Raw genomic sequence first — 15,961 nt, forward strand, 5'->3', positions numbered from 1 at the left:
CAGTAATATATGTCTACAAGCAAAGCAAGTTCAATACAATATAAATTATATATTTAAAACTATATTAAAATTTAAATTTCAAAATCAATGTAATGAAATGATAGTAATAGCTTTTATTTTAATAAATTAATGACCATATGAAGTTTTTAATTAGTTAAAGTAACAATTTATATAAATATATTTTATATATTATTGTACTCATTTTATTTAATTAGCTACATAATTTGTTTTTTACGTAACATACATTTTAGACATGAAACGTAGTAAATATAGCTGTTTGCAAATTTTATTTTATATAATAAAACATAGTGTTTAAATGAAAAATAGGAATTTCATAGTATGTTTCATTAATATGATTTTAAGAACTGAACAAAATAAATATTATATTCCATTTTGGTATTTTTCGAATGTGAACAGTAGAAACCACACAAATTATATTTTAATATAATTTCCACATTGAAAATTATATATCTTAAAGATTACATAGCTTAACATGAGCTGACTTTGTATTATTTGAAATTATAATTTTTTAAAAGTTTTATGAAAATTAAAATATTTTCATTATAATGTTGATACTATAGTTTGATGAATATTATGATGCAGCAAATAAGTAAAAAACGAAAAAATAAAGTACTGTAATAAATCTTTGTTACACAGATTCTTATAAAACTGTATGCATGCTACTAAAACAAAATTTCATATTACCTAAAAGGTAAACAATATGAAAAGGTATTTGGATAAATATTGAATATTTCTAAATTGTCTAGAATAATATATTAATATTTGATTATAATTAGCATATTTTTCGTGACCCTGATGGAAACATGATACATAATCCAAAAGAGAGAAAACAAAGAAATATTCCAGAATGTGTTTTTATATCACTCTTTTAATACTCTAAATGTTAAAAATATATAGTAATATTTATAAGATATTTAATTTATATATATTTTATATATAAAGGAAAAGAAATAATGAGATAGTATTTTGATTTACTTGTATATAAATTCATCAAATGATATTTCCATATTTTTAACGTGATTGAATTCCACATTTAAAAAGGAATCTATTTCATCTTCTGTTAATTTCACACCAGTACCTACACATTGATATTAAAATGCATTTAATTTTGAATTAAATATGAAAATATAATATCTTCATCATCTTAAAATTGAACATCTCAGTATTTTGTTGTGTACCATAGTATATTTAGAACTTACCCAATGTCATTAATAAATGTTTTAGTTTTGCAAAGGTAATTGTTTTACTGCCTTCATTAGTATGGGCTTGTAACGATGTTAATAGCATTTTCCCAATGTTTTCATCATAGTAAAATTCTTGTATAAGAGCATAGAAATTGTTTAAATTTAAATTTCCGTTTGTCTTACATTCTGTATTTTTTAAAAAGATGATTATATATTAATGTAATATTAAAACAATATATGTTATATATGACATACTGAAATGTGCGATGTTAAAAAATGATGCAAGTCAACAAAAATGTATATATATATTTCACCCTCGAGTAAAGAAGCTGATTCATCTTTGTTAAGATAAATTCCAATCGACTTTAATAGATATAGCAACTGATTCCCATCTAGTCCATTTTTATTTTTATTGAATTCATTAAATATGAATTCGATTTCGCGTCTCTTAAAAACATATAAATATTGTGAAAATTAAGATGGATGTAGAGTGATTAAATAGTTTTATTTATGCATTAAATAAAAATATTTTTACGTTACCCTTTCCTTAGAAAATTTATATTTGTCCATTTAGAATATTAAAAATGAGGATTGTACTGGAGGAAAATTACATTTAAATTTCGGTACTTATCTGTTTTTCTTTAAGACAGATAAACATCAGTTTTTATCAAAAGTAATAAAATAAATAATGTTTCTATTTAATTACAAAGAGCTATAAGCATATGTATATTAATAAATTTGATAACTCTGAAAAGTATCAACTTTAGTTTTGTGCTTTTGAAAAATACTAAAACACATTTTCACGATCATTTAGGAATGGATTGTAAGAAAAGGGAATTTATTTGCACATATTTGGATAATGCCATATTATAAAGATTTATATTTAAATATGTAACAAATATGTATACGTAAAAACAATTTGTGAAAATACTGCGGATAATAATATTTTGTGTAAGAAGAAATTAAAAAATAAAATATTAAAAAATGAAAAACTTGTATTACCGCAAGCAATATTTAACATAATTATTAAAAAAATAATAATGTGATATTTAATCAGTTTAGTTATTTTGTTTTTTGTAATAATTCATCTTATAATTTATATTGGCATTACACAAAAAAACAGAAAAAGAAAAATTCTCTAATATGGTTTTATCGAACATTTTTTTATAATTAATTTGGATCCTCATTTTATTTTCGCAATAATAAATTATTTCCAATACAACTTTTGATGTATTTATATATATGATATATTCTACTTTAATTTGGGGAGTAATAATACATAATTTTAAATTTATAAAAATACACACTAATTTTAATCACAACAATCATAACCAATTTATATATTGTGTTTATTTTTCTTGTTACAAATTAAAATAAAAATATAATTTCCTCGCGATTTTTCAAGTGTGCTTCCAAAACTCATTAATTTAATTAATTATGTATATTAAAACTTGTGCTTTAAGTAACCCATGAATTTCTTTCTCTAGGTAATAATACAATGTCAAAATTAAAAATAAATTTATGACTATATTTCGTATATAATATATGTTGGAGGAATTGTACGTTTTTATTTATTCGCTTAATAAAAATTGATACATGTATATGCTAAATATTCCCATGGAAAATATGAAGACATACCATTTTAGGTTATAAATATAATATTTATCCTTAAAGACATTGTAGAAATAAAACAAATTAAATATGCCTTATTCTTATATTTTTAAAACTTATAGCAATTCCCCCTGCTTATTTTATTTGTATGTTTATAAAAAAAATAGCATTGCATATTGCCAGATTTTTTATGTTTAAAAAATAGGGTCTAAGTAAAATAAGAATGTATAATTAAAACCTTTTGAATTTTTATATAATACAAAAAAAATAACATAAAATAAAATAGTCTTATTTTTCAAAATGTAATATTATATATTTCAAATTAAGATATGATAAATCATCTTCAAAATATGATATATTTCAAAAACATAATAATAAAAAAGTGTGATAAAAAAATTATTTATGTTTATGTAGATTAAGCTACAAAATTAAATAAAACGGGTTTATAAATGGCTTTGTTATGCTTTAATACATCATGTTTGATATGTTATTATTTTAATATGCATATTTGCGTCTAGAATACAACTTCTCCATTTATCAATTATATAATTATCATTTAGAGGAACAAGTATATATTATTATTTTTATATTGCAACAAAATTTTTTCCAAAATTATGTGTTAAAAATATTAAGCTGATAACTGCAGATATTCTTTTACTAATCGATAAAACAACTTTTAATGAATTTCATTCCAAAAATTTTATTTGCCTTTCCAGAGAATCACAAAATTTAAAGTAGTACTGTGTTCACTGTTATCCATGATACCTTTGTGAAAAAAAAAAAAAAATAATACACATTTTTATATATTTCTTATTTGCACATAAAGAAATAAAATGTATTTAGCAACAACGTAGGCATTTATGTTTAATGATGTTTTACTTTTATTAAAATTATGTTAATGTATGTCTTTTTTATTTTTTTAAGTACCACAAATGCCGGTATAGCAACGGATAAATTACTAGTTACAATGTTATAGTTATCAATATAATAATTTTCATCTATTTTTTTATTGTATAGAATAACAGACATAAGGAATTGAAATATGAGAAAAAATATAAATCCTAATAATCCTTTGATTCCTATTATTCCACATATAGCACCAGCTATTATACCTACATTTTATTAAAATATATATATTATGCGAAAAAATACATGTATATATGCGCTATTGTGGGAATGAGTTTCAATATGATTGCTCATGATAAACAAATAGTCTTACCTATTATTTGTTTATAATAAAAAAAAACATCGTCCATTTCATTCTGAAGTAGAAAAATATAATTTAGCGTTAATGTTAAAAACATGTTGTAATTGCATATATATATGTATTAATAACTACACAAATAAGCAATATTATATATATGTATGCATACTTGATATGAAATAATTTTAAAATATGTATATTATTTGTTAACTAACCTTAGTCAGCTTATCATGAAGAAGCTTCTTAAATAATTCACTGCCATTTTTATTTGGCTTTGTCATTTTTTAAAAATCAAAACAAACAAAAGAATAATTTTCAATGATACTTTATTTTGTTCTTTTCTTTAAATCGTAGTATGTAATTTCATTTTAATTAATGAAATATCCTTATTTTTTCATACTTTATTTATTATCATTAATATAATACTTAAAAAAAATTAACAAAAATATAAAATAAATTATATAAGCATAAAAAAATACATACTGTATATATTTAATCTTGGTTACTCAACCATTTCAAAATGGGGAAAATAAAAATAATTATATAAAATATTTCCTAAAGATAAAATTATTTATAAATATAAGTGAATTTTTGTTTTGAAAAATGAAAAAATGCAATATATATAAGCATTTTGTTAATACTTCCAAAAATAGCTTTTTGTCGTATATTTTACCTAAAAATACCATATAAATTGTTATTTATTTTAATATATTTTATTATTTATATTTTTTGTGTAAAATTCGTTTATAGTTACATATATATGGGGTTTCATATGGGAAATTATAGCATGGCTTAAAATTAAGCACATAATGTTGTTATATTTTATTGATGGAAACTAAAAAAAATGGTTATAAATCCTTTAAACTCTTAATAATTAAAGTGAAATAAATGTAAAAATTATAAATTGTTTTTCCAAAAAAAAACAAGAACGGTTTGATTTGTTTTATATAAAACAACTGACGTTTTGAATAACAAATTTGATAAAAAAAAAAAATTATTAACATGGAATATAAAAAAGACAAACTATTAAGCTGCCTCGAAAAATGCATTCACATATTTTTATGTGTATACCTTCAAGTACGATTTCTTAATATATATAAGATCCCCTATAAGTATGTCCATAAGAATATTATCAAATAATTTCGATATAAAATTAAATGCGAATTTTCTCCAATATCTTTTAATATTTTATAAAAAAATTAATTTTTTTTTATAAATGAAAATATAAATATGTTATTGCATTTCAGGTGCCCACGATATTTTAATACGCACGTCGTTTTAAAAAAAATTGCTTTTTAATATAATTGCAACTATAAAAAACATATTTTTCAATTTATAATTTTATAAATAGTATAAAAAATGAAGAAATATAAACATGTGTGAAATAATTTTTTTTTATAAAACATGAAAAAAATTGGTTGCATATATATATATATAGTATGTGTCTATTTTCGTAATTTTCATTATATGAAGAAATTAAAAATAAAAAACGGTGGTACCGTATGTATAATTACATATTCACAATCTCAAACAAAACATGGGGCCCAATTGCGTTGCAATAAAACCAATAGAAAATTATCCTTACGCGAGTATATAAAACACTATTTATGGCATATCATTTTTATTTCACTTCATTCTTACTATTTTTGTTTTAAAAAATGATATGATTTGTCTTTAAGTCTCTTAAATGGTTACATATATAAATACTGAAAAAAAAAAATAATGTTGGAAAATTAACTTGTTTTTATTTTTAAATTTATTCTTATTTAGATTTTGCTGATGTGAACAAAATTAGAGAGGCACCACATGTCCATGATTCAATAAAGAATATGCAATTGAGTAAAACATGAAAAAAAAACACACACATATATAAGCATGATAACTTTTTTTTATTATGCAAGTCTTTATATACCATATATAATGTGTTTCTTTAAAACGTTTACATGTACAAACGTATTATGTTTTAAATTCATTACAATACATATATATAAACATATGTGATTATGTAAAAACTTTTTATTTTTTATTTTTTATTTTTTTGTCAGAAATTGCAGGTTTGATGAATCAAAAGAAAAATGAAAATGCTTTAAAAAAGAACGTCAATTTTAATATGTCTCCACAAACAAAAAATGATATAGGTAAGAAAAAGTTCAGCATCGAAAATTCAGCTATTGCCGAAATCCTTAACAATAAATTATTTCAAAGAAATTCATGCCCAAATATTTCAACTCCTAACAATAATAAGAGTATTGATAAAGAACCGATTTTAGGTAAAAGTCCAAAGTCATTTACACAACCAAAGACCTCAAATATAAATAAAGTGATAGATGAAAATTATAAAAAAAAATTAATCGCTGCTTTACAATCGAGGAATAATAAATATGATGATACAAAAAACATAGCTTGTGATAACACAGAAGAAAATAATAATATTGACACAAAAAATATAAATAATACCCTTAATAACAGAATAGAAAATATATCAATAAATAAATCACGTTATTCTGATTGCACACATATATCTAGCGATCATGAAGAAAATAACATTTGTATAAATCAATTTCAGGATAATAAATCTTATAAAGATCCAAACTTGGTAAAAAATGAAACAAAAGATTTGTTGTATTTCAAAAATAAAAATACACTTACAGATGATTCTACCTGTACACCGGATGAAGAAAATAGCAATAATGAATTACTCAAAAAAAAAAATACACATTTTTTTTTTAATTTTTTTAATTTAAAAAAAAAAAAAAATCGTAATTTCAAAAATGAAGATATCAAAAAAAGTGATTCCAATGAAGACAAACATAAATCTCCTAAGGACCCAAATTCTTTTATACCTCCTAAAAAGAATAAAAGGAGTCTAAAATATTTTTTTTTCCATTAAATGGAAATATTTAATATATAATTCGCTTAAAACAGCAAAATAAAAAATAAATTATATATTATATTAATTGCATTTTATATACCCGCGTTTTTTATATTTGTTTTATTTCCCTTCACATTTTAGCGTGAAGTTCTGTATAATATTTTTATAATTTTGTATCGAATATTTTTATATGAACAATTTTATTATATTTTTATTTTATGGCTTTTTTGTTTAGTTGTTTTTTAATACGAAATATAAAAAATTATGTATAATATATATGTCCTCGTTGAATAGACTATTAAGGAGCACGGTTAAAAACAATACTATAAAGGTCTCAATTGTTTAAGAAAACGAGAAACTAAAAATACACAAATAAAATAAAAATAATATAACATAAAAATAAACTACAAATTAAAATTGTGGTTAAAAGCTAAAAAGGCCATTGAAAAAAACTCAAAAAATGACATATAAATTAATTGTTATAATCCGGTTGTTGCATATTTTCAATCGAATTTGGATAATAATTATAGTTGGAATAAAAATCTGGAACGTTTTGAAACCTTTGGTTAAATAAAAAGGGTACTCCACATGCATTGTACATAAAATTTGCCCACTGACTCATACTTTCTTTGTTATAAGGGAAAGGGCCCATAAAAGGAGGAAGGTGGGAATATTTTGAATGACTAAAAAGGACGAAATAAATAAGTAAAAAATAAGAAAATACATATATATATAAATATTCGAATATGCAAAATTAAAATACTCTTAAAAAAAATAATTATATACTACCTTTTATTATTTTGTCGTTTTATAGACATTTTTGGCTTCTTAGGTTCGGCTTTTCTAACTTCAACCATTTTATCCTAATTAAAAAAAAAAAAAATTATTAATATATACGCATATTTACAATATAATAATATTATACTAAGGACATATGCATATTCTCCTCATTCCACTATTATTTCTTATTTAATTTTACATAAATTTTATGCCTTTTGTGCTTGAGAACTTTTGCAACTGATGATTCATTTGTGAAAACTACAAAACCAAAACATCGAGATCTACCACTAGAATCTACAACAATTTGTACTATATCTATTTCTCCAAATGCCGAAAAATAACTAAATAATAATAATTAAAAAAATGTGGATATATAAATATGCATACGTACAATATACATGTATACGTTCTCATACATACAAATATCTGCATAATCGCATAATATTCTATTATATATATATTTATTTTATTTTTTAATTGTTTATGCCTTTCTAAAGTATCTTTAGTCCAATAGTAGCTTAATCCGCCTACAAATATTTTTCTTTGAATATCTGAGGGTGTTGTATTGTGTTCCTCACGAACATCCACTCGTTTCCCATTCAATTCATGAGAATCCTGAATAAAATATACATAATGTGCCTTATATATTTTTTTTTTTGCTTTTTATATTCTTTCTTGATTTTTTAATATACCATTAATATTTGATCTTTATTTATATGAGATGACATGGTTACAAAGGCAAACCCTCTGTTCCTTTTTGTCTCGTGATCTTGTGCGATAACTACATTTTGCACAGGTCCATATTTTTCAAAATATTCGGTTATATACTTTTAAATCGAAATAAATAAAAAAATATCAGTTTATTATATTCGAATAAATTAGAGAAAAATATGAAAAAAAATTAACATATATTAAATAAAACCACAATATTTGTATTACTTTATTTGTAATATTTTGTGGAATTCCTCCAATGAAAAATTTAAATGGTTCATTTATAGTTTTTGAGCTACTTCCATATTCAATAATTCCTGTTGAAGCTAAATGTGTAAGCATGCATATGTGTATAAGAATAAATCCAGATATTTTTATATTAATTTTTATTGTTCTAATTTGTGTATTACCAGTACTTAGAGTATCCGTATTTTTGCTCCTAGAGGATGAACTACTTTTATCATTTTTGTTAGAGCATTTTGACATGCTTTTTTCATGGCAACAACACATTTTTTTTTTTCCTAAAAATAGAAAAGGTTAGCAATAATATATTTATAATTATGAATGTACATACATTGGGGTGGATATTATTTTATACAAGGTATCCTAACCACGCCTATAAGAACTGTTAGATAAACTTCGTTCTCGTTTTTCTCTGTTTTCACAATTGTTGTCACTTTCATTTTCGAGAGAAATATTGTCTATTACTTTTTTCCCGGTTTCTTCATTTTTATTTTCTTTTATTTTTGAGGATGTATCATTATCATTTGGTTCATTTATTATATCATTTGAAGTCATTTTGTGTATTTTATTTTTCTTCGAGAAAAAGGAAGCACGATTTTAATATCGATGTATTAAATAAAGATCTATATTACATATAGTTATTAAATCTATAAATATTTATTTTGGATAAAAATTATTTTTTATTTATTTTTTTTTTTTATTTTAATTTAAAGAAATATATATTTTTAAATTTATTACATTTAATGTATTATATATATATATATATATATATATATATACTCGATGCTCCCTTTTCTATTTTTTTTTTTATTTTAAACTTTTTTTCAAAATAATATTTTTTTTATTTAATTATTTTTATACTTCCCACATTAATTCTATTAAATATTAGAAATAACATTGCATACTATATTTTTATATTATAAAAAAAAAATAAGTACACACATGTATGCAATACAAAAGTAGACATGATATAGGAAATACTGTACTTAATTTTTAGGAGAAAAAAAAAACCATAGATATTTTTCATTCAAAATGTTCGTTAATATTTCCTCGTGTATGCTATTTAACATTTTATTTCGTTTTATTTTATTTTCACCTTTTTTATACCAGCTGGTATGGTTTTATTTTATTTTCTCGCAATTTTAAATTAATTTAAAAAACGGATTTAACTTAAATGGTAAACATTATACCAAAAAATTGTAATAAAATTTAATTGAGTTATTTTATGGTTTATTATCAATAATGTAAAAATATAGAAAAAAGGAAAAAAAAGTATATAAAATTAATAATATAAATATATAATCACGAAATGTATGAATGCATACTCACATGATATAAAGAGGGAAAATATAACATTAAAAAAAAAAAAAAAAAAAGCGGAACCAAAAAATTTAGTTAATTTTGTAAACAAACGCAATGATAGACTAAGTTTTTTGCTTTAAAAAAAAATAGTAAAAATATTAGTCTGTATTTTTTGATTTTTATTATAATTAATGTATTTCTAATATATTTTTTTTTATAATATTTAAAAACACAAACTATTCAGTATATTGTGTGGTTCCCAAAGTTTATTATATATATGGATAAATATGTATTTCATTTTATTTCATCCATATCTATACTACTACATATAACATTTCAAAGCACATATAGTTCTATTTCATATCCATAATATTTTTAAACGATTCTAAATGGTTTTGCCAACTTTCCCTTTCTTCTCTAGTTTTAAATGTGAAAAGGTAAGTATTAATGTTCACACTACTAACAGATATTTCAAGGGATTTAAGATTATCTACTTTGGTTCGTATTGATGTTATTTTATTTAAAGGAAAAGACCCAATAGGCTTTTTATGTCCATCATCATCTGCTTTCCCTTTATACCATTCAAGAAGTTTCCCATCTTTTGAACATGTTACTTTAACAGTTTCATGAAAAATAGTAGTTTTTATTTTAACAACTTTAGTTAATATTTTTCGGTATTCTTTAATTTTTTCATCTTTTAAATTTTTTGCTGAAATATCTTCCCCTGAATTATCTGTAGATAACTTTTCATCTTCATCTTCATCTTCATCATCATATATTTCATCTTTTATGTTTATTTTTCGAGCTGTTGGGGAATATGTAGGCCTTCTTCTTGCATTTCTTATAACATTTGGTTTTATGTTGCTATCGTCATTATTGTTACTATTATTTAAATCACCTAAATTTCCATGACTGTTTACTATTCCCTGATTTGTGTTAGTTCCATTATACTCTTTTTGATTTGCATTATATTTTTCTTGTTTTAATTCATAGTTAAAATTTTCTATCAAATTCGATAAAGGTCCGTTATTTGTCTGTTATGCGAAAAAGGGCAAACAAATGAGTAGCACCAAATTGGCAAACACAAAATGAATAGCATCAAACTAACAAATAAAAGATATTGAGCTATTTCGTTTTTTTACCATTTCTGGATTGTAATTTATCAGAGGACCATCGGGCGTTCTTTTCCCCCATCTTTCATAACAGCTATATGGAACTGTATTTCCCATATTATTTTTATGTGAATTTTTTTTTTTTTTAATTTATTAACGTTTTAATAGAAGAAAAAGTGGTAAATTATATCAAACCGTCAAAGTTGTTTAAATAAATAAAAAAGAACCACAAGGATTTTCAAAACTTTGACAACATATATTTCTCAAATGTGTAAAATGCATATAGTTAAATATATATGCATATATACATATATGATGTATATATATATTTTTTTTTTTTCTCCTAAATAATTAATATTATATGTAATTAAATTTGATATTAATTTTTTTTTTGTCATTTTTTTAAATAATGTGCGTGTGTTATAAATAAAATAAATAACAAAACATTTTCAAGGAAAATATTAAATTAGCATTTTTAGCGCATATATGCGCGCTAAAAAAATTAAAAAAAACATTTAATATGTAATATCGCAATATAGCAAATTAAATAGGTAAAAATAAGATATATAAGGAAAGTATATTTTTTAAAGATTATAAAATATAAATTAATGTTATTAAAAAAATTACAACATAGAGGACTATAGAAGAAGGAATTAAAAAAAAATATATTATACATATCACATTATTAATAAAATGTATATACATGCATTTTTTTAAGAGAATAAGCAAAGATGTGAATATTTCAGTTAGCCCATGTTGAAATGAAAACTTATGAAAATAAACAGTTCCATGTTTTGGGGGTTTATTATCATTTTATATTATCCAAATCAAAAGGGAAAGATAAATAAATTGAGAGATAAATGAGTATATGCATAAAGGGGTCAGACGTGGAAAAGTGCGTATTGGAAATGTAAAAAAAAAATTATTTTTTATTCTGAAAGTAATAGTATAGTTATATATATATGTGTGTAACTACATAAGGAATCATATATATACATGCTTATACGCACATGTGTACATATTATATATATGCGCTTGCAATGTCGCTGGAAAAATGCTAGGTATTCATATCCGTATACGAAAATATGCCTAATAAAAAAAGGGCGAAAAATATGAAAAAAACTGTGCGAACAAATACAATTGAAAAAAAGAAAAATGATATTTATATTTAAAGCCATTTTATTCGCAAATATTTATTATAACATAGTTTTTTCTTTTCACACAAAAAATAACAGTAACAATTATATATATATAAAAAAAAATAATTTTAAAAATTTTAAGTTTAAAAAAAGTAAATATATGTCTAAAAAGTGTAACACAACATTTTTGTGCATGAATAATGAAGAACAAAATGATTCACTAAAAAAAAATAAATCAGGGGATAGTTTAAAATTTTACGGATTTTCACATATTTATAAACATTTAAAAACAGATCAATCAAATATAGATTCTATAAAAAAAGGAAAAGATGAAAATAGTAAAACATCTCATGAAAATTTTGTCAAAAATGATTTTATAAAACAAGTGTCAGCATTTTCCCAAGAAAATAAAAATGATATAAAGAAATATCCCGAAGAAGATAAAAAATGCACACTAAACCCAGACAATAATAGTGTAAATAGTATAAGTGTTAACGTATTAGTTAAAGACGAACCAAATAGGATACAAAAAATGGCATTTGAAAATATATATGATTATAGCAATATATTTAAAGAAAAAGAAAAAAAAATTCATATAAAAAAATATGTTGCTAATATATTTCAGAAATTACCAAAATTTAAAGACAATCTAAAAGTAATTAAAGATGCATTATTGTATCTAAAATTTATAGAAAAAGGAAACTTATATTTAATTAAAGATTTGGATAAGAAAAGCATAAATTCAGAACCATATGACGATTTTTCAAATAAAAAAAAAAAAAAAGGAACAAAAAAAGATAAAATAAAATTAGAATTAACTAGTATTTATAATAATATAAATAAAGAAAAACACACAAAAAAAAGAATATGCAAAGAATGCTGTATTAAAGTAGATTTATATACAAAACTTTTATCAAGACCTTTAAACAATATATATAATTTGCACACAAATCTAAAAAAATATTTGCATCCTTTTCAGTATAGTTTATATGAAAATGCTATAACAAATATGTATAAAGATGGAGAAGCTTCAATGCCATTAAATGATGTATTAAATAATATTGTAGAAGTAAGAAAATTAATAACAGTAACTGGAAAAGCATATGCAGGACAAATGAAATATTTAAAAACCTGTAGAGAAATATTTAACAAATTAAATGAAGCTATAGTTGATCTAAATGTTATTTTACAATCAGGAAGAAAGTGGCTAGATTTATATAATTCATACATTAAAAAAATTAAAAAAATTAAATATATTGATATAGAAAAACCAGCCATATCAATTATAGGTTGTACTAATGTAGGAAAAAGTAGTATTCTAAATTCTATTACAAATTCTAAATCTAAAATAGCAAGTTATAATTTTACAACTAAAGAGTTTAATCTAGGCCATTATTCATTTGTAAATGAAAATGATATATTTACAGCACAAATTATGGATTTGCCAGGACTTATAAATCGACAAGAAGAAAAAAGAAACATCATGGAAAAACTTTCTCTTTCTTCTTTAAAAAATATACCTTCTGGAGTTATCTATGTTTTTGATCCATTAAAAAAAGAGGATCATAAATTTTCTTCTTTAAAATCACAAATAGAAATTAGATATTATTTAAGAGGACTTTTTCCATTTAGACCATGGATTGATGTTATAACCAAATCAGATTTAATTGATTTTTCAATGGTAAATATTCCTAAAGATATAAAAGAAAATGCTATTTTTATTTCAACAGAATACAAAGATTCGTTGTTACCACTGAAAGAAAAAATAAACGAAATGACATTCAAATTAAATAAATTCTTGCTCAAGCATACGATGGAATAATCTATTTTTTTTTTTTCTTAAACTGTCATAATTCTTGAATATTATTCTTATTATTTTGATGTTTATATTTTATATTTTCATAAATTAAGTCTTTAATTTTATTTCCATATTATTTGTTTCATAGTTCACCTTTTAAGGCACCTCAAACAATATATAATGTTTCTATTTGTTTTTAGTATTCCCACCAATTTTAACATTGCAAATAGTATAACACATTTCAAAATGCTAAATTAGTGCTCTTTTATAAGCATTAGTTTATATATTTTTTTTTAATATGAAAATAACAATAGCATTCACAATTTCATTAAAACACTGCAAACAAATTGCAAAAAATATCATGAAAAAAACAGTTTAACTACTAATCAGCAATTTAATACAAAATTAAACTAAATATGATGGACATGTATATTATTTTTATTTTTTATAAATCTGTTCAGAATAAATATTATTTCCATCATATGTAACTTGGTCATTTTTATGAAGTTCTATGTAATTTGTATTAGTTAAATTATTCTCACAATTATACATTTGTTGATTAATATATTTTGATGATTTTGTATTCTCTGAATTTATATTTATATGTTTTAGTTCTTTGATACAGTAATTTATAATTCCTGTCGTATTGTTTCTAAAGCAAAACGGGTTTTTAAGAAAGTTAACACTAATTCCATTTACCTGAACATTGTAACCAGCATCAATGTCAGGAATATATGGGCCATTAAAAAGTGTGGTTTTCATAGTTAAAAAGAAAAAAGATAAATTAAAAGAAAAAGAGAAACAGTTTTATACACAAAACAATAATTGCCTAATAGACAGTATATTTACTTTTAAATATGTTTATATTTTTTTAAAAAATGATTTACCAAATGAAAAAAAAAAATAAGTTTGTAGTAAATGTCCATAACCAATGAAAGCCAATTTATTATTAAATTGAAAAAGTAATATATTAATATAATGAATCTTAATAAAGTTTATTTATTGTAATTCGTTACTTTGGTTAAATCATATTTTAAAAAAAGAAAAAAATATAATTTTAAAATATATTCATATAAGTGTTTTTTCTGGAAAATGGCTAGAAAACATATATAATTTTATGAACGAGTAATAATTTCTTTATTTCTCCATGACCATGCAATAATTTCCCCGTTTTGTCTATGAACCAACCAACTTTTGTAGTTTTATAGCTATTAAATTCTGTCTTTTTTTTATTACATAATAAGGGTGAAAAATAGGCTATATAGCCTTTATTGTGTGTGGAATATTATATTTTTTTAAAAACACTTTGAAAGTTTTGCCATGTTAAATTATATCCATATTTTTATATACACACAAATTTACCCAGAAAAGCCCATAAATTATTATTATTTAAACAATTATTATATTATATGTTTTTTTTTTTTTTAATTTAATATAGAGTTAATTCAAGATGATTATAAATTATTTTTAAAATTTATTAAGTATTGTAGATGTTTTAGCGATTAATATATCATTATTAAAAAACGCTGTCATATATATAGGAAAACTGGTGGTGGTTAAAAAAGTCGTGGCCCATTGGTTGTAAAAAAAAATATATAAACTTATTATAAATTGAAAAGACTCTTTAAAAAAATATAATTTATATACTGACAATTTATAAACTTCCATTGTTAATATTGAAAATATTTTATGAAAATTTCTTTAGTACATATATATTGTATTATATATATATAAAATTGATTTTAAAAAAATGAACACACACACGCACGTACACACAAATAAATGAAAAAAAAAGCAAATGTATATTTTATATAGGAAAAAACAACGAAAAAATCTATAAGTATAAATTCCCATTATTTTTTTACAAAATATGTATTGAGAGTTTTATCAGTATGATAAAATAAATTACGCTCCTTTAAATAAAATTTATATATAATTTTATGGAAAATTATTTGGGAATTAACACATGTTAAGAGAAATTAAT

The 15,961-nt window shown here is 21.8% G+C and overlaps 7 protein-coding genes across 7 annotated transcripts; 2 read left to right on the forward strand and 5 right to left on the reverse strand.

Annotated features, from left to right (window-relative positions):
• Window positions 1-881: 881 nt before the first annotated feature.
• On the reverse strand, window positions 882-1,775 carry PBANKA_0716200 (calmodulin-like protein, putative; the record flags this gene model as incomplete). Its single annotated transcript, XM_034564074.1, has 5 exons — window positions 882-897; window positions 997-1,099; window positions 1,221-1,391; window positions 1,520-1,652; window positions 1,746-1,775. The coding sequence occupies 5 exons, from the start codon at window positions 1,773-1,775 to the stop codon at window positions 882-884; spliced, it is 453 nt and encodes a 150-aa protein (XP_034420907.1).
• A 1,770-nt stretch (window positions 1,776-3,545) lies between these two features.
• Window positions 3,546-4,301, reverse strand: PBANKA_0716300 (Rab5-interacting protein, putative; the record flags this gene model as incomplete). The annotated part of the gene is made up of 4 exons (XM_034564076.1): window positions 3,546-3,581; window positions 3,744-3,928; window positions 4,036-4,078; window positions 4,236-4,301. The coding sequence occupies 4 exons, from the start codon at window positions 4,299-4,301 to the stop codon at window positions 3,546-3,548; spliced, it is 330 nt and encodes a 109-aa protein (XP_034420908.1).
• Window positions 4,302-5,557: 1,256 nt separating this feature from the next.
• Window positions 5,558-6,910, forward strand: PBANKA_0716400 (conserved Plasmodium protein, unknown function; the record flags this gene model as incomplete). The annotated part of the gene is made up of 3 exons (XM_034564077.1): window positions 5,558-5,609; window positions 5,791-5,859; window positions 6,066-6,910. 3 exons carry the CDS (start codon window positions 5,558-5,560, stop codon window positions 6,908-6,910), a joined length of 966 nt encoding a protein of 321 aa, XP_034420909.1.
• Window positions 6,911-7,364: 454 nt separating this feature from the next.
• On the reverse strand, window positions 7,365-9,181 carry PBANKA_0716500 (RNA-binding protein, putative; the record flags this gene model as incomplete). The annotated part of the gene is made up of 8 exons (XM_034564078.1): window positions 7,365-7,575; window positions 7,682-7,755; window positions 7,872-8,013; window positions 8,079-8,287; window positions 8,365-8,499; window positions 8,612-8,709; window positions 8,794-8,904; window positions 8,995-9,181. The coding sequence occupies 8 exons, from the start codon at window positions 9,179-9,181 to the stop codon at window positions 7,365-7,367; spliced, it is 1,167 nt and encodes a 388-aa protein (XP_034420910.1).
• Window positions 9,182-10,281: 1,100 nt separating this feature from the next.
• PBANKA_0716600 (acylated pleckstrin-homology domain-containing protein, putative) lies at window positions 10,282-11,157 on the reverse strand (the record flags this gene model as incomplete). The annotated part of the gene is made up of 2 exons (XM_034564079.1): window positions 10,282-10,962; window positions 11,071-11,157. 2 exons carry the CDS (start codon window positions 11,155-11,157, stop codon window positions 10,282-10,284), a joined length of 768 nt encoding a protein of 255 aa, XP_034420911.1.
• Window positions 11,158-12,195: 1,038 nt separating this feature from the next.
• On the forward strand, window positions 12,196-14,001 carry PBANKA_0716700 (GTP-binding protein, putative; the record flags this gene model as incomplete). The annotated part of the gene is made up of 1 exon (XM_034564080.1): window positions 12,196-14,001. One exon carries the CDS (start codon window positions 12,196-12,198, stop codon window positions 13,999-14,001), a length of 1,806 nt encoding a protein of 601 aa, XP_034420912.1.
• Window positions 14,002-14,415: 414 nt separating this feature from the next.
• Window positions 14,416-14,739, reverse strand: PBANKA_0716800 (conserved Plasmodium protein, unknown function; the record flags this gene model as incomplete). The annotated part of the gene is made up of 1 exon (XM_034564081.1): window positions 14,416-14,739. The coding sequence occupies one exon, from the start codon at window positions 14,737-14,739 to the stop codon at window positions 14,416-14,418; it is 324 nt and encodes a 107-aa protein (XP_034420913.1).
• Window positions 14,740-15,961: the final 1,222 nt, after the last annotated feature.

The sequence above is a fragment of the Plasmodium berghei genome (assembly GCF_900002375.2).
Source record: "Plasmodium berghei ANKA genome assembly, chromosome: 7".
NCBI lineage: Eukaryota > Apicomplexa > Aconoidasida > Haemosporida > Plasmodiidae > Plasmodium > Plasmodium berghei.